The sequence below is a fragment of the Cryptomeria japonica genome, chromosome 5 (genome assembly GCF_030272615.1).
Source record: "Cryptomeria japonica chromosome 5, Sugi_1.0, whole genome shotgun sequence".
NCBI lineage: Eukaryota > Viridiplantae > Streptophyta > Pinopsida > Cupressales > Cupressaceae > Cryptomeria > Cryptomeria japonica.
This window is the reverse complement of record NC_081409.1, coordinates 213381955-213409392: the sequence shown is the minus strand read 5'-3', so window position 1 is coordinate 213409392 and position 27438 is coordinate 213381955. Positions and strand designations below refer to the sequence as shown.

General features: G+C 34.4%; 2 protein-coding genes across 2 annotated transcripts; one reads left to right on the top strand and one right to left on the bottom strand.

Moving 5' to 3' along the window:
• Positions 1-4380: 4380 nt before the first annotated feature.
• On the bottom strand, positions 4381-5124 carry LOC131030175 (putative germin-like protein 2-3). Its single transcript, XM_057960873.1, has 2 exons — positions 4998-5124; positions 4381-4910 (listed from the first exon to the last, which is right to left on the bottom strand). Exons 1-2 carry the CDS (start codon positions 5122-5124, stop codon positions 4381-4383), a joined length of 657 nt encoding a protein of 218 aa, XP_057816856.1.
• Positions 5125-21142: 16018 nt separating this feature from the next.
• On the top strand, positions 21143-21821 carry LOC131030176 (putative germin-like protein 2-3). The gene is made up of 2 exons (XM_057960874.2): positions 21143-21200; positions 21292-21821. Exons 1-2 carry the CDS (start codon positions 21143-21145, stop codon positions 21819-21821), a joined length of 588 nt encoding a protein of 195 aa, XP_057816857.1.
• Positions 21822-27438: the final 5617 nt, after the last annotated feature.

The following is a 27438-nucleotide window of genomic DNA, read 5'->3' as shown; positions in this document are numbered from 1 at the left end:
AACCCAAGGAGCACCAACCCCTGCACTTTTTAGGGCACCAACCCCTACACCAAGCTTCAACTTGGTGATGTATATTGAAATACTATTCGAATATAATTAAGGCTTCTTGTTGCAAATGAATTCTGCAACCCTTGAATCAAATAACTCTCTGTTATCTTTCTCTCCCTTTCACACACAGTCTCTCAACACACTGTATCACACTAGGATGCTACCTCCTCTTCCACACCTTGCTTGTTAGGTTCAACTACCTGACTATGATACTGTCGGTAGAATCTTCTCACCGGTTTACTTGCTCTCTCACACTACAACTTGCTCATAAGTTTTCTCCTTTCTCTCTCTATCTTCTCTTCACTCCACAATCCTCATAGCATCAACCACCTTCCTGTCCAGAGCTCTCATTACTTATAATCTGTTTTCCTGCCAGAATGCAATTCAAAAACCTGAGCGGTTAGGGTTTTCTCTTTTTGACACAATCTTCATGAGAGCCAATCCCACCTTTCTTGGATCAATCACCTTTCCTCGAAGACTGCACCTACACACTATTTTCATTATCCAATGTATGTTTTTCTCGGAGTGGCAATCATGTATCAGATCTTCTATCATGAAGTCAGATGACACATTAAGTGTTCCAGAAGTTTCCTTTATGAGAATGTCCTGAATCAGATTTCCTTTGCCTTGATTCAGGCACCAACTGCTCCCTGATCTTCCTCTATCATTTCTTCTTCCTCCAGTCGCAATCAGTCAAACGCAATCCCTTGATTTGTGGTTTCCTTCATTAATGGCGATTATCAGTTTCATCAACCCTATCGATTGAGCTTCACCAACCACAACACACTGGCCACCTCATCTCCACATGGCATCACACCGATCAAGACATGGCCTACCAACATGCAGTCGATTCGGCAAGTACATATCGGTAAGACCCTTGGCCAATAGAGAGTTCTCCTTCTGTTAACCAGTAGAGCATCCGGTACGGATTGCACATATTCGCCTCCAGTGGTGTGAGACAACTTTTAACATTCTGCCTCTTCATCATAAACAAGCAACCATCCTTCAGACCGGTTTTTACTTTTATCCTTTATGCTCAATCTCCATTGATTGACATCAATGACAACTTAGTGCCAAATGCCAACATTAATAAACATCAAAATGAAAAAAAAAAAAATGTAAAATTGCAAGGGTATTTAAATTTTTATGCTACATATAAAGGCTAATGCAAAAAATTTTGAATTGATTGTAGCTATAAGGTCCATCGAATCATAGACGAAAATAAATTCCTATAAAATAATGAGTGTTGCTAACATAGCCTTGTTTACTCTAGAATGAGAATCAAACTACCATGTTCAATTGCCCAAAAATTTTATGTTTCATAATAGAACAAATCATATTAAGGTCTATCAATATTACATTAGATACCTAATTCTATTGTAGATGATCCAACTTGATTATTCTCAAACAAGTATCATGATTATTTAATGGTTGCCATTTATAAAAATTGTGAATATCATCCATTAAATATAAAAGTGAGTGCTTTCATTGTGAGCCACAATAAGTAAAGATGATAACATATTCAATATAATAGATATATAAATTAACACTATTTATATTAATAATTGTGAGATATAAATATTATATATTTTAGTAAATTGTTAGAAGAAACCAAATGAAAATCATTCCTAAAGCATTTTAGCCTTTATATATTGACTTTGAAGTGGTTGAATGTTATTTTATTTATAGTTACTTTAGCTGCTGGGAATATGAAAACCAATGATCACATCACCACTCGCCTTCTCCCAACTCTTGGTTTCACAACTGAATGTGATTGTATAAATGGTTGTGTGTAGTCCATGTATGATGTAGTATTCGATATTGGTTGATAGATGATTTCCATACTTTCTTGTGGATGTAGCCAGTTTTGGTGAACCAATTAATCTATTGTGTTATGTGTTGTTGTGTATTTGTTTCTGTTATGATTTAGTTGTTTTATGTTATATTATATGATTTTCTCTTCTTGTTTAAATTAACAATTGGTATAAGAATCGTGGTTGGATTGAGTGGAGATGTATGAAAAAGAAAAAGAAGGTGAAATTTAAGAAATATATAATGGTTTTACATTTTGTGTTTCTTCATACTTCAAGCACTCTATACATTAGTGGGATGGCAAGAAAAAAGAGGAGGATTCAACTAAAAAGGAGGAGGTTACTGGGTTGTTTCTTACTCCACTCTTGATGCAGTTATGGAATGTATTGGACGGGAAATTGATGTTGTCCCTATCGTGAAGGTTGAACACCAAGATGCTTTGGTTGGGATTGACATGTATGGTTCATGTGTGGAGTCTAGATTTCCAGGGCAAGGTCAAAGTGATAGAAAACGAAATGGTCTGCTTGTTTCTCTGTCATCTCGGGTAGCTGAAGCAGTTTCTTTTATTGCTCGGTTAAAGAGGAAATTGTGTACTCTATCTAGTGAAGAGTGGGATAGTATAATGAAAAATCAGGGATCATTCGGTATGAAATAATGAAGAATCACGTGTGGACCCACACTGTCCTTCGAAGGCAAAGAGGAGGAAAATTTCCATTTTAGTGGCAAACTGTAGAGTTGGGTATCAGGGAATGCAGAGGAATCCAGGGGCCAAATAGTCGAGGGTAATTTAGAGGAATCCCCACTCAAAGTTGGGGTGATCTCAGAAGAACACTAGAGAAATCTAGGGATGGTGGATTTGTTGAGGTCTACAAGGACTAACAAGGGGGATAGTGTTGTTGGCCAGGTGGTTTCTGGGAGATTTGTTATTGAGCCTCTAGGGTTCATTTCCAGGGTCAATTTCCATTTGCCAGAACAAATTAGGGATTCAGTTTCGTGGACCCGGGAAGCTGATTTCCAACTCTACACCGTAATCATGGGTTTCTCCCGGGATTCGATGCACAAGAGACATGCGATGGGAAGAAAGGAAAAGCAATTGATAAAGAATACAAAGTATGAGCTGGGTAGAGAGATTGCAATGACAAAGCTGTCAAGCAACAAGATGGTTAGAAGAGAATGCATGAGAGGAGGACATGTGAAATGGAGAGGCTTGAGGCTAGACACTAGTAATTTCTCGAAGGGTTCAGAAACTGTTACTAGGAAAACATGTATATTGGATATGGTCCACACTTGTTTCGATGCCAAGAGGTTGATTGGAGGGTGCTTTATTGATCCTTCTGTCTAGAGTGATACAAATATCTAGCCCTTTAAGGTCTATTCAGGACCGAGTAACAAGACAATGATTAGCATGAACTACAAGAGTGAGGAAAAGCAGTTTTCTATAGAAGAAATTGGTATGACTCCTAGACTAGAAGAGGATAATGTTGATAGAGGCGATTCAGAGGTTGAAAGGAATATTGAGAAGAAAAGGAAAGAAATGCTATGGATACTTATGGTTGTGAGAATAGAGAGCAATTCAAGATCCGAAAGGAATTGAATATGAATAATCAAGTAGATTATAGCTTGCCACAAGAGTCTATTGCAGGAAGTGAGCTTGAGCCTCTATGCACAGTGATGGGTTAGATGAAAGAAGAAAACAAAAAAATGAAGTTGACCTTGTTTGAGATAATGAACAATTATAAAAAAATTTGAGATGCTCTGTTTGGGGTTGCAGAGAAGGGGAGCACAGAAGTAGGTGACTTTGCAATGTATATTTTGAGGGGATTTTTTCTTGATGGAGAAGTGTATTTTGATCCTGCTGGAAGTGGTGTTCTTGATTATGATTAATAGATAAAGTAGTAGGCGAAGATGTCTTTGACTTTGATTTGATTTGGAGAATATTTATTTGAAGTGTACATGAATAAAAGTTTGCGAAGTTTAAAATCTTGTAAGCTGGTTGAAATATGAGATTTGAAGTGGAAATGAAGGGGATGTCAGTGCATGGCTGCATCGGCTGGCCTTCAAGGGCGAGATTGTTGGGAATGTGAAGACCAATGGTCACATGACCACTCGCCTTCTCCCAACTCTTGATTTCACAGCTGAATGTGATTGTATAAATGGTTGTGTTCAGTCCATGTATGATGTAGCATTAGATATTGGTTAATAGATGTTTTCCTTGAATTCCCATAGGCAGTTTTGGTGAACCACATAATCTAATGTGTTATGTGTTGTATATTTGTTTCTGTAATAGTATAATTGTTTTATATTATATTATATGTTTTTCTCTGCTTGTTTAAATTAACATTAACTTCCCAAAATATGGCAACCATAACATATACTAGTTCCTGAAGAAGATTGAGCCACACATAACAAAAATAAAAAATATAAATATAAATTTATGATTATCATTCTTCTTTCGTTGGCCACATCTTCCATTTATTAAAAAATGAGGAATGATAAATAAGGAATGCTAATAAGTAGCCGTTACATGAACTTTCCCTTAATGAAATCGACTAGTGTTTTATCGCTGCGGAAGGCCTTGGACAATACACCATCTGGCATAGAAGGATTTGCGGCAAATAGAGAATTGGCGGTAACCTGAACTCCTGGATTCTGGCTGCTCAACCCAGCGATGGCCACTGCATCTCCCACCCCCACATTCTGCTGGAAATGTAGCAATCCCTTGGGAAACACAAACACGTCTCCTTTCTCCAACACCTTGCTGTGAAACTTGTTTGTTGTATCGATGAATCCCACTAGCAATTTGCCTTCAAGTAAAACCAGGATTTCTGTGGCTCTTGGATGGGTGTGAGGAGGATTAATTCCATCCACAGCGTAGTCTATGCGGACCAACGATATTCCTAGTGTGTTTAACCCCGGAATCTGGTTAACGTTGGCTGCTGTTACGTTAGACCCTACGGCGTTGTTTGTGTCCCCTCTTCGCAGCCCTCCGAAGAAGAAGTCCTCTGCCGAAACCATTTTGGGGTCCTTGCAAGAGAAGCCATTCACCGAAACTGTTCATATTCACATTTGCTTAGTACTTTTACATGTATACAGAGAGCTAAAACAGAAATTAAAAAATTCCATGCATCATACTTTACCTTTGCTTTGCTTGTCTGCAACACAGAAATCCTGCAAGGAATCAGGATCTCTTCCCATCACACGCTCGCTGCAAGAAAACATAAACACACACATGAAAATTAATGTCAAGCGCAAGTAGCCTGCCATTGTTTCCAAGAAGAGGGTATCAACTGAGAGAACACTGAGAATTGAATGTGAGTGAATTGCAAATCATAATTCAACATTATATAGTGTAAGTTTTGAAGGAGAGATTCAAAGTCAAGCAAGGTCGGCAATACCGCGTAAAACATTTTAATATCAATTAAGAACGGTATTTGATAAGATATATGACAACCCATTCAACCCGTCCGTCCAACAGCTAAAATCAAATAAGTTAAGTCCAAATTTTACGTGTGAATGTTATCAGCTATTGATCCATCGAAATTATATTGTCTATAACATTGGAAAAGGCCATTTTATTATGGATAAAAGTATTAATTAAAATTTCGCAATTCGTCACTTTCTCTCGCTGCATATTGAACATCTGTCCCTGATGATTCAGACTATAGACACCTTCACATACAAATATGGGGCAACAGATATTTCCTTTATCATTGATATAGGAAATCAATTATTTTCTTTTCCATAGAATTTTCTAGGTAGATTATTTTGAGCAGAAAATTCTATAGTTGAGAAAATGCATGCATTTAGAGTTGTACGGTGTGTTTGTTTTGTTTGTTACGCACGTTGTCACTTTGTCGATTTTATTTAATACAGTCGGCAGTCAAACATGATGTATGTTCTCACTGTTTTTATACTTCGGCAGACGATTGATTTCAATTTTTTTCTCTAAATTTTTTAGAATAGTTTTTTTGGAGTTAGGAATAAATAAAAAATGTATTTAGAGTAAGAATTTTATATCTGGATTATTGGTTGTTTTACAATTAATCTATCAAATGAATTAAATAGGGATGAAATTTTAAGAGGATGTAATTATTTCTTACAAAATGTTGGTTTTTTTATTAATGATTGATATATGCATTTTAATTCTTTAGAACAAATTCTTTTGATTACTATAGTTTGAAATGAGATGTATATTATTTCATAAGAATTTCGGTTTCCTTATGTTATTGATATAATTACTTCCCAAGAGAAGAAAGAAAGGTAGCAAACACATTGCATTACCATAAAAGTAGGTTTTCTTTCACATTTAGGATTTATAGGATAAAAATCTGAATTATATAACTTTTACCACTCATTTATTTTTGTTTTAGATCATAGTGCTCTTGATTCTTTAATATAAATCATTTGCACAAGCAATGAGAAAAATATTAAATATTCTTATTGATCCTTAATAATTGTTGTTAAGAGCTTAGAGCTTATTTTGGTATTAGAGTGGTTTGTTGTTTCTGGGTTTATGAAGGAATTTTTATGATAGTTTCATATCAACTCAAATGGTGGCAATGGAAGAACTAAATATAAGAGTAATATAACTTGAAGGCCACATGAAGAGCATCAAATAAAGTCAGAAATTGATAAGGAAAATGCAAGAGCATTTGGCTATGAGGAAAGGTAAAATGGTGTAAGAACAATCTCCCATAGGTGATTCAAGAAAAACCTTTGATACTTTTTTTAAATTGGATATGAACATAAGATTAAATATATATTTAATCAAACAATCAAATGAAGATAAAGGAAACAAAATATAAATTTATTTACCTTTTTGATAAATGTAATTTTTTTTATTTCATCAAATCAAGAGACCTAATCAATCGTGTTTTAGAGATTTAGATGTCAAATGAACAAAGAAGTAGAGAGAAGTACAAATCAACTATTATTTTTAAAATAATCTCAAAAATGTATAGTAGATGGATGATCATTATTTCTATTTCAACTTTACTCATGGAAAAGTAGTGGTCAATATCAGAAGCTATTTCTCATGCCTTCTATACCAAACTACAAAAACTTTCCAAAATTGCTTCACCATCTCCCATGTTGATGTTGATAGCATTTAAAGTATCAACTTGATTCTTCAAAATACATCCTTAGTGATCCAAATTGAAATATAGATTTAGGTCAAATGGTTGTTATCGTTATAAATGAGATCTTAGAAGAATGAATTATATACTTCAAGGGTATTCAAGAAATCATTTCTAAGTTCACAAAGAAAATTCATCCATAAAGAGTTCAACCTATGTAGAAGATGAATGATATTAAAAATAGCTTCATTTGGAGGGTTTCCTATAGACATCTATTGTGAATAGTAAGCAAGATTCACCACTTTGATAGGGGTGAAGCATAAATGATATTGGGTTTCCTATATAAAAATTGATCTGGAAAGGTTTTTTTTGTTTTCTTGTGAATAATATCCAAGGACAATAGCCTATTTCATGATATAAATATGAACAGAAATAGATTTGTATATCAATGCACTTTGATAACTTCTAGTACTCATGAAAATATACACATGCATTGGAGAAGAATCTTAGTGAGATTGAATAGAGTTCACAATGAGGGCCTCAAGTGAAAGAGTATCACCAAGTTGAATACCATTTGAAGTTATCAAAAGAGTAATTGAAAAAAATCTTTAACCCTATGCAAGCTAAATGAAATTTTGTGTTGGTGCATAAGGAACCATAAGACAACCTAATGCAAGAGAGAAAACATGACAAAAAACTAGAATGAAGTAGCATTTTGAAGAAAAATATGATGATGAAAATGTATTAGTCAAATAAAATTTAAAGAAAGCATATCTAACATAGACACATACCTGATAGAAAACAAACCAAAAAGATGTAATATGCGTAGAGGGAATTGAAAAGATAAGATAATAAGATGGAAATGGAATTTTTCCTTTAGATTAACTAATGAACTATATTATATTTCGGATGGCAGATGGATTGACCTTATTATTATTGACCCAATGCTCCTCCCCCTCCAGAAGTGGCTCTAACATGTTCATATTTCATCCTTCCCTACTAAGGATTCTTTGATTTGGGAGGGATCTTCTTCTGGAGGCCTTTTTGTTTCTCAGGCTTTTGTGCTACTCTATAGATCTTTTACTCTAGCCTCATTCTGCTCATGCCTTTGGAACAAATTATTGATTCCCAAAATTAATATTTTTTTCCAGCTCTTTATACAATATAAGGTTCTCTCTATTGATAATATGTGCAGAAGAGGGATGTCTATGCTGAATTGTTGCTTTCTTTGTAAGGAGATTCTTGAAGATGTGGATCATCTATTAATGCATTGCCCCTTTGTCTAGGATATTTGGGCACACTTTGTTAATCTTTGGGGTGTTAGTTGGTGTTTCCCTCACAGCCTACTCAATTGTTGGTCCCAAAGGTCTTTCCACTCTAATAATCATTCTCTTATTGTCTTATGGAATTTTATGCTTCCTCATGTCGCCTGGGGCATTTGGAAGAAAAGAAATAATCATATTTTTCGAGACAAGGAATCTCCTGCCATTCTGGTAGCCCATCACATTCAAACCAATATTAAGGAAAAATTCATTTCATCATGTCCTTCCCAAAAGCTTGATCCTTCCATTGTGACTTCAGGTCTAGATTAAAACATAATTAATAGATGACACATTGATTGGGACATTTCCAGACCAATTGCTAAGATAAGGCACACTAGACCCAACATTGTTTGGGCTTCTCCTTCGAGAGGATGGATCAAAATTAATGTTGACAGGGTGGCCAAAGGAAATCCTAGGCTGATAGGTTGTGGGGGAGTTGCTCATGACGATAATGGTAGGCTTGTCTTAGCTGTGGGCACTCAAACAAACCACTTTGATGAGGCAAATGCAACCTACATTAGGGTTCAAATGGCTATACATGGAGAGTACAAGGTGGTCTTGTTGGAAAGTGACTCTCTAAACATCATTAATTGCTTGAGTAAAAAGGCCTCCCCTATCTAGACTATTAAACATATAATTTAGGAATGCTTTGATATGATTGCCAAGCTAGACGAAATTCAAATTTCCCATATTTTTAGGGAGGCCAATAGGCAACTTGATCATGTGGAAAGTATTGGTGTGATTAGTGACGATATTAAATAGTGGTGGGAGGGGTGTTCCTTCCCGTTTCACTTGTGTGAGCTGGCTCGGAAGGACATCGATAATATCTCATTGATAGAGTATTAATTTTGTCATATTTTCATATGTGTAAAGGCATTCCTAGAAAGAAGTGGAGCCATCCTTCCAGATTGTTCCTGCGGATCTGGTTTTTTAGCTTCTCATTTAAGCCTAGTTTTAGTTTGAATACCAAAATTTGTAGAGGTAATAGTTATATGGGAGGAGACAAGAACAAAATGGAACCGTCATCATGTGCATTATGGGAAAAAAATAAACAGCTTTGGACGAAAGTTGTGGATGGTAGTCTAGAACATTATGTTAGAAAAGTCCATGGCCAGGATCACAAGTTAGCAAACAATTTTGTGAAAGGTTGGAACAAAGGGGTTCTTAGTGTGTATGGGGTTGAATTTAGGATTGATGAGCCCTTCATAGCTAAGATTATGGGGATGAGTATGGAAGGCAGGAAGTTCTATAGAGAAAGAAAAAAATCAGAACAATGCCTCTCTATCTTCTATGATAAATAGAGTGGAAGAAGCATAGTTAGAAAAAATCCAAATGGACACTACAACCGAAAGGATCTTCTGACGCTCTAGGCAAGCATGGTGGAATTTATCATGAGGTATATAACCCTCAATGGCTATTGTGCAAGCATATTTTCCTCTCATTTTTTACGATCTTATATCACTTTAGGCATGATAAAAAAATTCATTGTCATTTTATTTAGTTTCTTCTCTTGAGCATCACATTCAAAATCATGTTAAACAAAATTAAAATTGTGTATTACATGAGTGGTTAATCCTCCTCATCATGGAGTACGCTAAAGTGGACTAGGTTAAACCCTTTCATAGCCAGGATATACATGTAGTCTTAGATACAAAATTTGATGAGGAGGAGGAGGGTGGAATGGCCATGGATTGGAACGAAATCCATGTGCCAAATGATTCAAATTATAGGCCCTCGGAGGATGACAGTGCCCCCCAAAGCCAACTCTCGGCACTACTAGTAGCAGGAAAAGCGAAAATCCACCTAGACGGGCAGCGGAAAAGTTGAAATCCTTAATTCCCAATTCCTATAATTTGGGCCCTCATAGTCTAAAAAAGTAGAAAATGGGGAAAAGGGTGGAGACCCAAACTAAAGGGGGTGAAGAAATTAAATTAGATATTCTCATAATTGTGGACTTGGAGAAGTGTAAAAAAGATGAGATGGATATTGACATGCTCTTGGTTAACTCAATTTCCAACTAAGAGAAATGTTTTCATTGGGTTATAAGTGAAATTGACATCCTTAAACATGGCATCAAGGACATCATGAACAAAATTACTAAGAATCTAGAGCTTTATAAAATGGAAAAGCTTTTGAAGTTGACTCAGAAAATAATGAAGGATATTGAGATTATAAAAACAGAGTGTGAGTCTAGGATTGCACGCTTAGAAAAAGGCATAGATGATTTGATGGGAAAACTCAGGGGACTGGTGGAGATTAGAAGAGAAGCTATTATTATCAATGAGCAAGTCCTCAAAAGGGTCAACAAAAAAATTACAATACTGAAAGCCGAGCTTGCCAGTTTGGATCCGTCTTCAGCAGCCAATTTGGACAAGAAATACAATGCAATGTAGACTTCCACGGGGCCCTCTACTTGGACCAGAAGCAAACAATAGGAAAAAGGCAACTTGAGATTTATTATGGATGAACTCGAAGAGATTAACAATAGTATGATTCAGAAGAATGTTGAGCTCATGAAAGCTCTTAGTTAGTCGTTTCCTTCTTTTTTTGTGTTGTAGGCTAGTATCTTTTTGTTTGGTTCGGTGGGGAGCTTCTACTATTTTTGTTACTGTTTAGTAGTTGTTTATACTTTGGTATTTTGCTAGTTCTAAATTTGTTGGATTTGGGTTTCAAGTCCCTGTAAAACCCATATATCTCAATCAAAAACTAGTCAACTATATTTCATTATCTAGTTACATGTAAAAATTTAAAATAATCAAACATTCAAGAAAAAACTTAGCTTCTATGAGAATCTCATTGATACACAAGTTGTAGATGTTTTTCTAGTGGAGTTCCCTCAATTATCATATAATGAACCTTAATATCAAACCGTTTGATTCTATTATGGCATTATAATTATTTAATAAAAGTAAGGACATATCTTTTTTGATAATTGATAAGCTCTCATATATGAGACTCTATGAATTTTCCTGTAGATATTCTATTAAATTTTAATTTATTCCATGCAACTCGACCAGGTAACATTATCTAAATTTCTTTTTATGAGACCTTTTTGGAAGAATTCCATCGTAATATTTGAGATAATTTTTCATAAAATAAAATAATCTTATGTTTAACCATTTATGTAACACCCCCGCCAACAGCAATAACTTTAAGACCCCCCCCGTCAGGAATAGTAGCAAAATATTGGCAATTTTTTCGATACCCATAGAAATCAAATATAATTATTATTGGAAAAAATTTCGGTACCCTTGAAAATCAAATATAATTATTATTGGTGAATTGTTGGCAATCGCCCCAAATTAGGAAAAAATTGTTGGCAAAGCATTTTTTCCCATGTGTTAGAGAAATGTATTAGTGCTGGTGATTTGGCCTTGTAATGCAATAAATGTAATAAATATACTAGCGAATTGAGACATTTTTTAATGTGAAAGCTTGTTTTTACTAGCGAATTCAGAAATGTTTTAATGCGTAAGGTTGTTTTTACTGGTGATTTACACTACCGTACAAAACCAATGCATGTCATTTAGTGGTGATATTTTTTTATTTGTAAATGAGTATTTTATTATTGATATCAATAAATTTTACATAATTATCATAGTTTCGGCCAAAATTGGGGCCTCCAAAAATTCCCATGGTCCTATACCACAAAACCACCTGTACACAACATGCAAAGTTGAGCCTTTCTCTACAACAGTTGTAGACCCCATCCCACTAATCCATTTCCCCATTACATGCTCCAATCTTAAATATAGAGGTCTACATGGAAAAACACAGACCAAAACCTCCCATGCCCAAGACAAAAGTGGAGACCGAGAAGTTACATCACCACAGTTGACCACCTTTGCCAGAAAGTCACCACCTCACCTAGAAATTCGACTATTGCCCTTAATCAACCACTCCACCGTCCTTTTCAACCAAAAGAAAAAATATTACATTACATTATTTTACATTATACCACCTTTTTGCTTCCCTTTGGACAACCTCATCCATGTTTAGCTATTTTTTTGCAGAGATAATCCTCAATGGTACTAAGGCCTTCACTTGTAGCTGCCCTACGCACTTCCTGATTGTCATGCACACTCAAAAGATTAAATGGATTAATAGAGTCAGAGGGGTCCGCTTAGCCTTCACCAATTTAGAACCAGTCCTCATCACGAACCAGCAAACCCATCCCCATCCACGTCCTAACTAGGATATCTTCTAGGCAACCTCTCCATTCTTCATGAATATAATAAGTGACAACCCACTTCGCCTTTGATACCGTGCCTAATTCTATACACCATGATAAGAAGAGTGATTAAATTTCCACATATAGTTTTTAACAACCCTCCGCTACAAGATAGTCATGATCCAGGATGATTGAAACATTGCGTATGAAGTCATCATCCTTAAAGTAGGAAATGTTTTTTAGTCTGTCGTGACTGACCTCCCCCCAAAACAGATCCATTTGAACAAAATTCCAAAGGGAGAAGTTGGCCAACATTTTTCTTACAGAAACAACCACCACCGTAACTATCTTTTTTTACTTGATTTGGCAATTGAAATCGAAAAGGTTTTATAGCTAACAAGATAACAACAATTAAGTTAGTATGCGAGTAATCTAAAGCCAAATATTTTTTATTTATTAAATTATGACATATGAGTAAGTGGTATTAATTTTGAAACCTTAAGCCAACTGGTAGTGATGTTACATGGATCATATGTGAATCAAATTAGTTGATGGGGCTATAGTGTTATTTGATATGACTGTTTTATTCTTTGCTATGTGACACGTTGTTCCCAATTCACACTTTCACAATATTACAGCTGTTTTGACTAATTATTTGATTTGGCTAATGCAGATACGGATCAGCAATATTAGCTAATTCATTAATATTGTTATACTAATGTTTTATACCCTAAGGCTCCTAGTCGGCTAGCGATGTCCCCTATGCATGTAACTTAACCCTTGGATTTTGCACGTGCGTGAAGTGGATTTTAATTTTTTGGTACAAATTTTCCAAAGAAAATGTATTCATTCTCAAAATCACTGGAATTAAGACATGTGTTCGTGTTAATGCAGATAAAGATTAGCAATCAGCTAATGCATTTATATCATCTTATGCATTAATATTGTTATAATAATATTTTATACCCTTAGGCTCCTAGCTGCGAGTGATGTCCCCTATGCATGTAACTTAACCCTTGGATTTTGCACGTGCGTGAAGTGGCTTTTAGTTTTTCGTTGTGATTGTCCAAAGAAACCATATTCATTCTCAAAATCATTGGAATCGAGACGTGTTAGTGTTTTTTTTTATTGCCTAATGTGTGAATATTGTCATACTTATCTTTTATACCAAGCAGTTCGTGGATTCACAAAATAAGCTAATGTATTAATATTGTTAATATTAAGATTATGTTGGTACTCAAATCAACATGTTATAGAGCTTATATCATTGATCTGTGATCATCGAACGGTCATTAAGTTGATTGATTATTTAATTACAGACTTATAGTTAACAAGCACTTGCAACTCATTGTATGGATAGCCAAAAGAAAATTAAAGATAAAATTTAATGTAATTTAATATTACAAGTGAATAAATTAATCCAGTATTTAAATCCAGGTAATGAATAAACTTAAATCAAAAAGTGCCTCATTTACACTTATAGAGGTGGAATTAATGCTGAATCCTATAGGTTGATTGTAGAACAAAGCTAAGACAACACATTGATGGAAGAGCATGGGGATTAGAATTTGAAGAGGATGTAGACAAGGTGAAGAGGGCCTTGCAAACTTGAATTGATGCAGAATACCTAGGAGGGATAGATTCAATTTAGGAGTGGATTGTTCCAGGAGTGGATTTCATCATTTCTCAAGGGTTGGTGGAGCCTACAAACCCATTACCCTTTGTTCACTAGCAAGCGGATGAGCTGAAGGCAAGATGCAGAGAGCTTGCAAGAAGAGGATGGGAGGTGGGTATTAGGGTTTGTTTCAGAGTTAGCTTCAGTGGTGGTGAGTATAGATAGATGGATCAGATGGAGGTTATTTGACGACTCCAATATTTTTGTAATCTTTTTTGAAGCTTTAAATCAATAAAATATCATATTACCTATTGGTAGGTCTAGAAAAGTGACAATCTGATAAACTCTAATAGTAAACAGTTGTCCAAGACTAACACCCATTATAATATATTCCATTTCCCCCAAAATAATGAAAGATTCACCAAAATAAATTATTTGAACAATTTGTTTTGATAAGTGAATAGCTAGGTAGGGCTAGCACCCATTATATTAAGATTTAAAAAAAAGGATACAACAGTATTTGTCTTGTAGCCGAAAATACATTCCCAGTAGCATTTCAAATGATCACCCATTACAACCCATAACCCACAATACAAAATTCAAGCATCAAAACAAAATGAAGGATTTGCACCATACTTCAGGGCTAGGAGACATTCCAAGTGTGCATTTCCGCCTCCGCAGCTTCACGTTCCTCCTTGGCTTTCTTGGCTTGTAAGATGAGCAGGAAATCTTGTCCATAGTTAGCATGAGCTTCGCTTGCTGCAATTTCCTCCACACTACGTCTGTCATCCTCAATCCATTCCTCTCCACTCACCAACTCCAGTGCCCCTACAATCTCAGTCGCATCCTCCTCATAAATTTCATCTTCATCTACCAACCCTTCAGTGGTCAGGTAGTCCCAATGCCAATCATCCTCCTCGGGTTCCTTGATTTTGGCTACATACATGAGGAAATTGATACTACATAGTATATCACTCCTTTGTGCCTGCAACAACTGTGCATCTTGTGTTTGCACAATAAAAAATTTAAAAACCCTTCCAATGTAATATTTATGTGGGAGGGGAATGATGAGGTTCTCATCCACATTTTCATTGACTGCATCAATGTCACACAAATACGCATGATCCAACACCATATGGGTGATTTTTTTTGCCCTCCTTGGAAACCCTGACATATAACAACATGGCAAGAAAAAAAGCCAGAATATCCAAACTGAACCTATGCCTGTGATACGCCATCAGAAACTCCAACCCCAGCACTGTCTTGACTGCATGCATTATGTACGGGTGGCCATTCACCAAGACCCATTGTAACTATTTATCTACAACTTCACCTACAAAATTGTTTATGGTTTCGTTTCCCTAAACATAATTGGCATGACCATCACTACCACCTTAGTGTTTCCAACTCGAACATGTAATGTGAAAATATGGTAATACCCCAATTCCCAATTTAAAGGCATTCGATCAGCTTCAGCATTAATGTCTCATTAAATGCACACTTACCATAAGTTGCCTTGCGTGATATATATTAATAGTATATATATATATATATATATCTTTTTTTTCTAATTTTTGATACAAGTACATAAACCCACAAACAAAATTTCACTTTCACAAGAGAATTGCAAAGACAAATAACAAAACCATTGATATTATTATTCATTTGAGATTAAGAAGTACATTCTATAAGCTATATCTGTAGTAATTGTCACGATAGATTATAAACTAATTAATATTACCGAAGGAGTATATACATTCTTCACTGTGGAAGACTCTACATTCTAACTTAGACACTACTGCTATACCCTTTTCCAAAGAGACCAAGATTCCTTCTAAAAAATTCTCTTAATTATAGCCTTGGAATTTCTTTTATAAGAGTAAGGAATGCAACAAGCTTTAGGTTGTATACAACTGCCATGTTCTCATTTGACATATGTTTATTTTATACGCATGGAAATGATATATTCCCAATATGAAACCTAAAATAGAACAAGATAACTTATCAAACCATATGAATAAAACTACCTTATGAGCCATGCCACTATCACACATTTGTGGTTATTGATACATAGAAAACCAACATACAAGATTCTCATTGAATTTATTGGTAGGGGAGAACATTGAGAGTTTTGATCAAGTAGGGATGCTTGACTCCAAAACCATATGTCCTATGTCTTCACCAACTTTCTTTCTGCATTCTACCCATTATAAGGGGGACATGGAAGTTGCCAAAGAGATCGAAATTATTTGCATCTGCAGCTGAAGCCTGTAGTTGCACTCAAGCCTTTTAATAACCCTCTGGTTATCTTTGGCTATTTTAAAAACCCTCTGGCTACAAGGTAAGTCATTAATTTTCTTTACTTCATGGCATCTACAAACCTTCGGCCATATCTTGATATGCTAGAATTCAGTTGCACCTTCTATGTACTTCATTTTAAAACATTTGCAAGCAAAAAAAAACTTCCTAAAAGCATATCTCTAGAAAATGTAGCATACAAATGATATAACTTCTATGTTCTACATTTTAAAATGCAGCATGCAAATAATTACTCTATTTCTTGATTTGCAAAGTGGCGACAATTGACTGTTAGGTCTATACTCTGGATTATTCCATATACTATATTAATCTATGTGAGATATACTTTTCTCCCATTCTACAAGAAAGATTTCATTTCAATAGTCCTGACACCTGTAAGGCTGTACATGACTCACAAACCTCAATACAAATTAGTACTGGTAGGTTCACATTAAATATTAAATATGTGATATCCTCCATATTTATCTTCCTTTAACACATGAAACATTTTGAGTTTTCTATGCAAAAGGATAGTAGAGAATCTTCGATCAAGATTGCATACCTACCAAAACATGGCTCTATAAGAGATTTCATACTGTTATGCAGGATACTTACAACTAAGATATGATGTGTTTGCTATATTACTTTTTTTCTCCAATTAGTAATGGAAGATTAGCCTTAATTATTCTACAATTTTTATGTGATTGAAAAACATTTGCCAATGTAATTATTATTTTTTCTCAAAAATATTGAATGATTGACCTTAATGATTTCCCCATGTATTTTCTTACCTCGAAGCGCATTCTGTGATCTTAAAACATCACCCAGGGCAAGGAAAGCACTCTCCATCTCTTTGTAAAATTATCTTGGGACCTTTTGGAACTGGCTGGAAACTTCCCCAGGGCAATTTTGATTCACTGACTTCATTCTTTGGAGGTTTCCCCAGTATATTAATATTATTATAATTGTTCTTTTATAGATACATGCATACATATATAATATATAATTGAATGTATATACATACATGTGTTCTTATATAAATATATATATATAATATTTGCATCTGTTGTTTTTCCTTTTCCTTTTTTCATTCTTATATGCAATTACATAATCTTATGCATTCATGAATGTATAGGATTATCTAATTTTAAATGTAAGCATTATTCTGTACATTGTTCTTTTGGTTTTATTTTATCATTTATCTAGTTATAACCTTATTTATATGTTATTTTCTATGTAATTGTTTCTTTCTATCTACAACGTACATGCTTTCTATAGGAATAGTTTTTTGCTTCCTTGGGTAGCATGTAAAACCTTTGAAAAATCTTAGGGTTTAGGGTTTAAGAGGATGCGTTTCTCCTTGTCTCAAAGTTTTTATTTTTCCTTGGGCATTGTTCTAGTTTTAAGTTGACCAGCTACTGACGGTTCCTGGTTTTTTAAGTGGCTATGTTGAGGGATCTGTGTCATTCTTTTACCAGCCCTGAGTGTCAGAGGCTTTTGTTGGACCATTTTCCCTTGAAAACCATGCGTCTTGGTTATGACCTTCTATTAATGTCTAAGTATTCATTGGATCCTAAGGAGTGGCCCCACACCATGGTCTTAAACCCTCAAGTTTTCAAGAGTGTGTGGAGGAATGTGTTGCTTTATTCATCCTGATATCATTCCAAGAATGATATGGATTAATTATTATTATTCCTAAGGAGTTGTGTTTCTTTTGTGGTGGACCTCTTATTCTATTTTTGGGTATGGATTAAAATATTTTGTGTAAGACAGATTGGTTTGTACTATTTTGGGTCCATGGAGCATTGTGTATAGAATTCATTTTGGAAGGTGAAATAACATGGAGTAGATCCTTACACGATATTTTTGCATTCATTATTTTAGGCCGATGGTAATATACATGTTACATCTACTTGTGGCCAACATTATGAAGAATAGTGTTGACCCAGATGGTATATAATGAATAGTTTAATTGGGTGATAGATATAGAATGGTATGAGACAATGAGTTGATATGTGGTGTGAGGTTGTGAGAAACAAAAGTTTGGAAGTGTTATTTGTGATAGATGAGCTCTAATATGTAAATTGTTATCAATATAGTGACAGATGCCATTTTCTCATGTAGATCAATTTTCTAATTTAATTGTATATGGACATTTAATATGTATCTTGCCCTAAAGAAGTGATCTTCGGTTGAGCAAGTCCTTCTACTATATCTTGCCTAATGCCCCTGAAGAAGTGATCTTCAGTTGAGCAAGTCCTACTATATCTTGCCCTAATGTAATGCACCTTAGCTACTAAATATGATGGAATTGGGATGTAGATGTGATGATGGGAATGATGTTATGGTATGTTATGGATAGCTAGCTAATGGTTGTAAAGGATGTGTGAGCTATGTGGGCAGAAGAAGCTTGCTCCCATTATAATTGCCCCTGCCCACATTCATCAATCATGGATTGTTAAATTCATCTCTCTTGAGATGAGGAGGAAAGGTGCCCCCCTACTGATGAAGGTTGGGGTGGGTAGGTGGGAGATAGTGGTGGGGCTATCAATAATAGAAGGAAAGATTAGGGGCTATAGTTCCCCTCCAACCAAAAATATACCCCTAGGAACCTAATACCAACTACAATGCCCTCCCACCTTATTCTAGTAGGTTGATAAACTAACCAATACTATTCTAAGGGTAAAGTTCTGGGTAAGAATTGTAAAATTTTGGGAGGGAATAGTATATTTTTGGGCTGCCATTTTAGTTGTGGGTGGGATTATAGGATTAGCTAGAAGGTAGATTTCATTGTTGGGTGAGTGTGGGGAGATAGGAAGGGCTTCCCACCCACTCTAAGTATCCATCTCTCCTATTCAAGTTGACATGGTAGTGAAGGTGGGGAAGTGAAGGTTTGTGTTCCTCTCTGGGACGACCTTGGGAAATCTTCATCTACTCGCTTGACATAACAACCTATAGTGAAGGTTTGGTTTGGGAGGATGGAGCTTGGCTAGATGTTACATCATAGAAACTTGTCTTGTGTGTTGAGAAGGAGTTATTGTATAAAAAATGTTAAATATACATCTCCATTCTTAGAAGAATCTACATTTGTAATTATCATAATTTGAAATCATGTAGGAAGCGACAAATTTGCACAACAATTACAAATAGAGGACACATATTACCTTACAAAAACTCATGCATTATGTACTTAGAATGAGTTATTGTAGAAAAATATGATGTTTTATTTGGGAGGGAAAATTGTTAAATTTAATATCTCTAACCTTGTTATATTTTCCATTCCATTTAGTAGCATTTTCATAGTTGTATTTGTAAAAATTCAATTCTACAAGCATAGAAGGTCTATTTTTAGAATAATTTACATTTTTCATTATCATGTTGTGAAGTCTTGTAGGAAGCTACATATTTGCACAATAGTAATGAAGAGAGAACATCTTACCTCGTACAAACTAATGTCTTGTGTACTAAGCATGAGTTATCATAGAAGTTATATATTTGCACAGAAAATATGAAGAGGGTAGATTTTGTCACATACGAAGGAGGTGAACTATCACAAACACATTAATGAAGAGTGTATATATTGAATGAGTGTTGGCATCATGATCAAGATTGTCTTTTCTAGATGATTGACCTTTACTAATCAAGATATAATTTTGTTCTATTGGTTGTGAGATAAATATCTTCTATATAGAGTCTTCGAGGTTTAATATTGTTTCCATGGTGCTAACTATTTCTCGTTTCATTTTAGACTTGATAACATTTATGTCTTTTGTTATTATAAACTGCATATATTTCTATATACCTTCTTCCAACTAGTGCATTTTTCCATATATTAAAGAGCTCATCAAATCTAAAGTTGTAATTAGTCCTGACTCTATATACATATCCTCTTTGTTAAGATTTTTCACTAATGTATGGAAATTATTGTCTCATTTATAAGACTATCAAAATATCTTAAAAATTAACAATAAATTATTCAAAACAAATCAGAATAAGAAGAAATTTTTACTATAACTTGTCACCACCTTACAACTCTTTTAAAAAATAATTAAAAAGGTATTATTTGGTAACCTTGTGAATGAATTTATTTAAAATACTAATTTTATAAAATGAATGATTCAATTGATCTCAGATCAATGGCTCTTTCCATCTCTACTCTAGGGCTGCCCAACATGGTTTTTTCCTTGTAGTACTGCAAACTATTTTCGCCGTTTTAATCCTACCTTCTCGTTGATTGCCCTTCCTTCCAGCTTCGCTCTGATTTATTCTACCTTTCCTAAGCAGGCAAGTTTTTGTCGCCTTTTCTGGAATGCCTTTGTGTCTTTGTCGGATATGTACCCTCTAAGGATGTTTGTCTAAATCCTGCTATTTGTCGTTTTTTTTTTCTTTCTTTCTTTCAGTCGTTTTATCGTTTGTTTGGTTCCTTATTGCCCAGGGTTTAAGACTTTTTATAGGCCAATCTCTATGTAAGAAACCACGCGCTATTTACGCTTTTTGTCGTTGGCTTTCCCTTCCTGAATCTAGCCGCCTCCAGGACCCTTATGTTCATTCGGTGCCTTTTCTGGAGGTTTGGATGGATGTGTTGAATGGGTTATCAACAAGGCCGTGGTTTACGCGGTATTGCCGACCTGACATTGATTCTCTCCTTCGCAACTTCAACTATATAATGTTAAATCATGGTTTGCAATTCAATCACATTCAATTCTCAGTTGACATCCTCTTCTTGGGAAAAATGGCAGTCCACTTGTGCTTGAGATTCATTTTTCTGTGTGTATTTATATGTTGTTGCAACGACCATGTGATGGGAGGAGATCCTGATTCCTTGCAAGATTTCTGTGTTGCAGACATGCAAGGTCCAGGTAAAGTTTGATGCATGGAAATTCGTTTTTTTCTCTCTATGCATATGTAAGAGTACTAAACAAACATGAATATGAATGTGAATATGAACAGTTTCGGTGAACGGCTTCTCTTGCAAGGACCCCAAAATGGTTTCAGCAGAGGACTTCTTCTTCGGAGGGCTGCGACGAGGGGACACAAACAACGCCGTAGGGTCTAACGTAACAGCAGCCAACGTTAACCAGATTCCGGGGTTAAACCATCTTGGAATATCGTTGGTCCGCATAGACTACGCTGTGGATGGAATTAATCCTCCTCACACCCATCCAAGAGCCACAGAAATTTTGGTTTTACTTGAAGGCAAACTGCTAGTGGGATTCGTCGATACAACAAACAAGTTTCACAGCAAGGTGTTGGAGAAAGGAGACGTGTTTGTGTTTCCGAAGGGATTGCTACATTTCCAGCAGAATGTGGGGGTGGGAGATGCAGTGGCCATCGCTGGGTTGAGCAGCCAGAATCCAGGAGTTCAGGTTACAGCCAATTCTCTGTTTGCAGCAAATCCTCCCATGCCAGATGGTGTATTGACCAAGGCCTTCCGCAGCGACAAAACACTTATCAATTTCATTCAGGGCAAGTTCATGTAACAGCTTCCTATTAGCATTCCTTATTTATCATTTCCAATTTTTAATAAATGGAAGAAGTGGCCAGGCAGGCTAACGAAATAAGAATGATAATCATAGCTTTTGATGTGTCTGGCTTGATGGGTAATCTTTTTCAGATACTAGTATCTGTTATGCAATTATTTGGGAAGTTAAAGCAATTATAAATCAAATAGCACTCAATCGCTTAAAAGTCAGTATACAATAGCTAAAAGGCTTTCGAAATGATTTGTTTTAATTTAAATAAAATGTATATATTTGGATATATATATTTTTTAAATATTTGTTCAATCTCACAATCAGTAATATGAATAATATTAGTTTAAATATCTAATACATTGAATACAAAACAAAAGTATTCACTTATATATACATGATTGATATTCCCAATAATCTCTTATAGAAAGACAACCATCAAATAATTATCACATGGTAGAGTGAGGTATCTAAAGTAATGTTGATAGACCTAAATATGATTTGATGGACCAGAATATGATTTGTCCTAGCATGAAATAGTAGATTTCTTAAAAATTGAATAGTAATTTGATTATCCCGCTAGAGTAAACAAGGCTATGTTAGTGTCATTCATTATTATGTAGTTATTTATTTTTCTCTATATTTTGATAGATCTTATAGCTATAATCAATAAGAGAAATTCTACATTAAGATTTTATTTGTAACATGAAAAATTAAATACCTTTACAATTCCCCATTCTATTTTGTGCTCTTTTTTGTCCATTCTTTTAGCCTATTTGAAGGCTCATTTTAACCTTTACGTCAATCTTTGTGCTTCTCAAAGTGTTTACTTCTTGTCTCCTATGATCTTTTGTGTAAATTTTTATGTCCTTTTGTGTTAGGCTTGTGTTGTTTTAGTGTCTAATCACTTTTGAGGTAGTCATATTTTAGAAACTAGTGTGATGTATCAATCTTTGTGCAATGTGTTCACATCCCTTGGTATTTTCTTGTTTGGTTATTATCGTAAAAAAAACAACCTCTTGTAAGTTACCTATGCCAATAAAAATTCTTAGGATTAATCTAAATAACTTGTTAGCCTCATCCTTTTATATTCTATCTTAGTTTAGAATCAACCTTTTCAGTTGGAACACTCTTTTGGTTTCTCTTCTTGCAACTTTGGCACTCTTTAGAACTTTTATAGCCTCCTACAACAATCTTCTTGTGCCTCTCTTCGTATTTTGTCTTTCTCAAGCTCCTATAGGCGATATTATTTTAGTTGGATATGTATTCTTCAATTCTAATTTGTTTTATGAGATTTCTACATTTCTTATGGATCATTTCATTTCTTGTAGTGCTAGTAATAATTATCACTTTGGAATGAATCCCACCATCCTGAATAGTGCATTGAGGAAGACCTTAATTGATAGAACACTTGTAAATTTTATTTAAAGAAATTTCATGTAATAGCTTCCATGGCTTTCTTCTACAACTCCTATATATCATTCCTTAGTTAATAATGGGAAGAAGTGGCTAGATATGATAATTAAATAAAAATGATTTTTTTTTTTTAATGCATCACTCAATCTTCTTTAGAAACTAATATCTCTTGTATTTTATTATACTTTTATTCCAATTTGAGGTAGTTATGAATCAAATAGAATTTGGTTATTACATGGTAAGGACATGATGGCTAAAACTAAAATAATGGCCCTCATAATGATTTGATCTTGGTTTTTGACATAATTTAGTTCTCAAGAGGGAATTATTTAAAAATTAGGTTAGATTTAATTTGTCATAATCTGATTTATTCCTAGCTTAATTTTATTTTAGTTTTTATTTTCTAATTAATTATTAGATTATTTAGAAAGAAAAATGTTATGTTTTAATACGCGCGTTTAGATCATTTCAAGAATAGGAAACTAAAATTTGATAGTAGTAATTTTGATTTAACAATTAAAAAAAATTATAAACAAATTATAGATATAAAATTCAGTTAAGAAAATAATTGAAATTGTATTATTATTCTATTTAAAAGACATAAATTTTTTTAATAAAAGATCTATTAATTTATAAACTAAGTTTTTTTTTTTTTTAATAAACAAAATCTAACATATTTAAAAATAAACGAGACTCAACTTATTTTTTATATTGAATAAAAATTTATTTAAAGTATACCTTTTAAAAAATAAAGTAAATTTATTATGTTCTTTTTAAAGCTCATGTTTAAGATAGTTTGCTTTACACATATTTTATTGATATGAAAAAGGGAAAAGTTCTCTTAAATTACTTTTTAAGGAAAAGTAAAAAGAGATTTTTAAAAGCTTCTAATATAAAAAACTATAAGTTTCTTTCTTAACTAGTAATTAGTAGACTTTTAGTATTAGTATAATATTTAATAAGAAAACGATCGAACCATGCACAGAAGAGAAAAATTATAAATAGGAAGATCTTTATGCGATTAAAAAGAAGTTGGTGGAGTATTTATCTCATGCATGATTATTAATGTAATCGCTAAGAGTTTGAATAGCTATATGCAAATACTGCACTAAAATTAGAAGTTCGAGGGTATTATTAGACTATGAACAATAGTTATTGGGAGGAGAAGAGGACTTCGATATGTTGAAGAATTTGATCTTTTAAAAGACGACATATTCTTAGGCTTTAATTTTTCTTGTCGATTGTTAGTCGGTATAATGCCTTGGCATTATCTTTCTTTTGCTTGTAATAGTTTTTAACTATGTACAATCTACTCCTAAACTTGCATGCATATGTCACCATGGAGGCATTATGTCTTGCCATTTGTAATCCTTATTTATTTTTACTACATTCTGTGTTTAAGTTTTCGTGAAGCTTGTTTTGTTTTGGTACAGTCTATCTTTTGGTAATTAGAACTATTGATATATATATATGTATAGTTATGTCTCTATCTCAGGTGCAAGCTATTCAAACATCCATTCCTTAGGCATAGTTATGGCTTGTCATGTCAAGTTGTCAAATGACTATCTAGAAACACTCTTTGTTGCTTATCTACCACCCCAAAATATATATCAATGAATGATATAAATAATCGGCTCTCGTTATAAAGGATATATCGACCGTAAGCTAACAAACTGTCAAAGCATTTAGTATGAAATTCTTCTAGGTCAACACACCATCTGCCAAATCAGAAATTCTTCTATGTCAACACACATACAAGTGTACTACTAATCACACCAAGTGAAACCAAGATTAACATACTTCTTTTATTATTTATTGATGGGGCGGGAATTGAATTTTCCTGTATCTCTGCAATGGTCGAAATTTGTAGGCCTGCAAAGGAATTTTTCTGCATCTGTATAAGTGTGGAAATTCACAGCGCTATAGCAAACGAGGAAGTGGTCGTCTCCCTTTGAGTAGAAGAGAGTAGATGCTAATAGGTAGTGATTGGAAAATATTGGTAGGGGTCATCAATCAAATTCCCAAGGAGCATAATGCATATTTCCAAAAGAATCTGGGGTTTCAATGGTTAAAAACATATAATAGGGGTTTCATTTGGTTCGATCCGCAGAGGAAGAAGAGGCTGGAGGGTTTGAAGGATAAAAGGGATAGTAGGGAAGGTGTTGTGGTGAACCATAATGGGAAGAGCAATATTGCTTGGTTTGTGTCAATTGAAATAATTATTTTGAACGGTTTGGATTGCAAGATTCTGGCCATCCCCATCCTACTTTCTATCATTCCATTTATTCAAAACCATATAATTACTATCATTCCATTTATTCAAAATCATATAAATACAAAATTTGTTTCTAGGTTTATTCATTCACAAAAGGCACGAAAACAACCCGAATTAGCCCTTTGTTTACAGTGAGCTCTCTCCATAATATATGTGACTATCAAACCAAAAAGAAAGCACATTACTTATTCAATTAAATAAAAAAAGCAAAATAAATGCATATTTCAATTGGAAGTATGATATCCATAAAATAAAAAATAGAGCACAAAACCAGATGTTCTTTAGCATAAATTGTCATATCTCTCTCAGATGTAAGTGGACACAAGTATAAAGTGGCAATGGCATGATCATAAGATCATTTCCAAAAATGTAAAGACAAATTTGACAAAAAAGTCACTCTTACAATACTTTCCCGAATTGTTTGCAAGTCAACATGCCTTGTTAAACATAACACTACAGCTGATAGAAAAGCCCTTCTAGACTGTCTGTTTCATAAAGGTCCATGGAATCCCAAAAGTATTACATTTTGTTTTTAGCTATTATGGAAATGCTTTTGTAAAAACAACCCTTTGCGTTCACTCCAGTAACTCATGAGTTCCTTACACAAGCATAATTACAGACAAATAGGGATAAATTTGATAGACTTAGTTAACAAAGCTTTGCATTAATTCCATTACTAACAATGTGATTCTCTTCCTTCCACTTGAGGTAAAACTTTGTAAAGCTCCTACAAAAAGTAGCGGAAGCAAATGAAAGACCTCCAATGACAATTAATGATCAAAAGCATAAAAGCACCCAATCAACTTTTGCAATCACAGTGATAGATAAAGGAGTAATGATGAGTGCATAACCCATGAGCATAGAGCACCTAAAGGCATAGGGATATTTCACAGTTCAAAGATTAGTGATTAGTGAGACCAAATTGAAGGATAAGGTTGTGACAGTCCTCATTGCATTATTAATGGTATTTATCAGCAATCATTGTGGTAAATATCTTCATGAGCTTGTATGACAGAGGTATATAGTCCATAGTAAGGATATCAACTCTTAAGGGGAGTATTGCAACATTGAAGAACAAAACAATAGCGGTATATACCCTTGTCTCAGTTCAGTTCATGAACTCACCAAAAGAGTAAAGAAATTTCAAAGTGACAACAGTTCTTAACAGTGGTGGTGCAACAAATAATAGACAAAGGGGCAATCATCATAGTGAGTAGGTTCATCATTGTCCTTGAAGAGATCTCAAAACGGTTTGCCTTTTCGAAAAGAGAATGATAGTCATCCAATGCAAAGAAAGTGAAATATTCCTTTTGCAGTAGATTGAGACTATTTGAGAATAGTTTTATTCAATGTGTCAAAAGAGTAAAGTGGGTCACAGGCTTATGGGGTAGAACATCTAGCTAGTGAAAAGGAGGCCCTCAGTATCAAACACAGTGAAATAATGACACTATTGTGGAACACTGTCACAAAAAGAGCTAGAAGGTCACTGATTTCACTGATGATCAACTTCTAAGTCTCAAATATCAAAGAGTGTTGTTCAAAGAAAGACTCATGACAATCTTGAAGGTACCAAATATGGTGTGGATATATGATAACACTTTTGTTGTACAGCATAGAATTTTGTCTATTTGCATTCATGCAAAGGTGGATCTGAATTTAAGAGGGGAAACACTCCTAGGGTACATTTTTGGCATATCTTGTCCCTATTGTTTAATGCATTTTCAAATAAAAAGCTAATTTATATATTTATAGTATTTCACTGCATCAAATTTCTCTTAAAAACACCACTCCTATTCATATATGTAAGTAATTAAAACTAATTTAACTAGAGTCATAGAGATTTTTTGGCATCTATTTGTTTGTAAGGGCACACTAGAGCAACTGCCTGAATATGAAAACAATAGCCTAAATTTGCAACAAGAAATATTAGGGAAC

Coding starts and splice junctions, on each gene's coding strand:
- LOC131030175 (XM_057960873.1), bottom strand. CDS start 5,124: ATGGCAGGCTACTTGCGCTTGACATTAATTTTCATGTGTGTGTTTATG. Junction 4,911..4,997: donor TGCAGACAAGCAAAGCAAAG/GTAAAGTATGAT, acceptor GAATATGAACAG/TTTCGGTGAATGGCTTCTCT.
- LOC131030176 (XM_057960874.2), top strand. CDS start 21,143: ATGGGAGGAGATCCTGATTCCTTGCAAGATTTCTGTGTTGCAGACATG. Junction 21,201..21,291: donor TGCAGACATGCAAGGTCCAG/GTAAAGTTTGAT, acceptor GAATATGAACAG/TTTCGGTGAACGGCTTCTCT.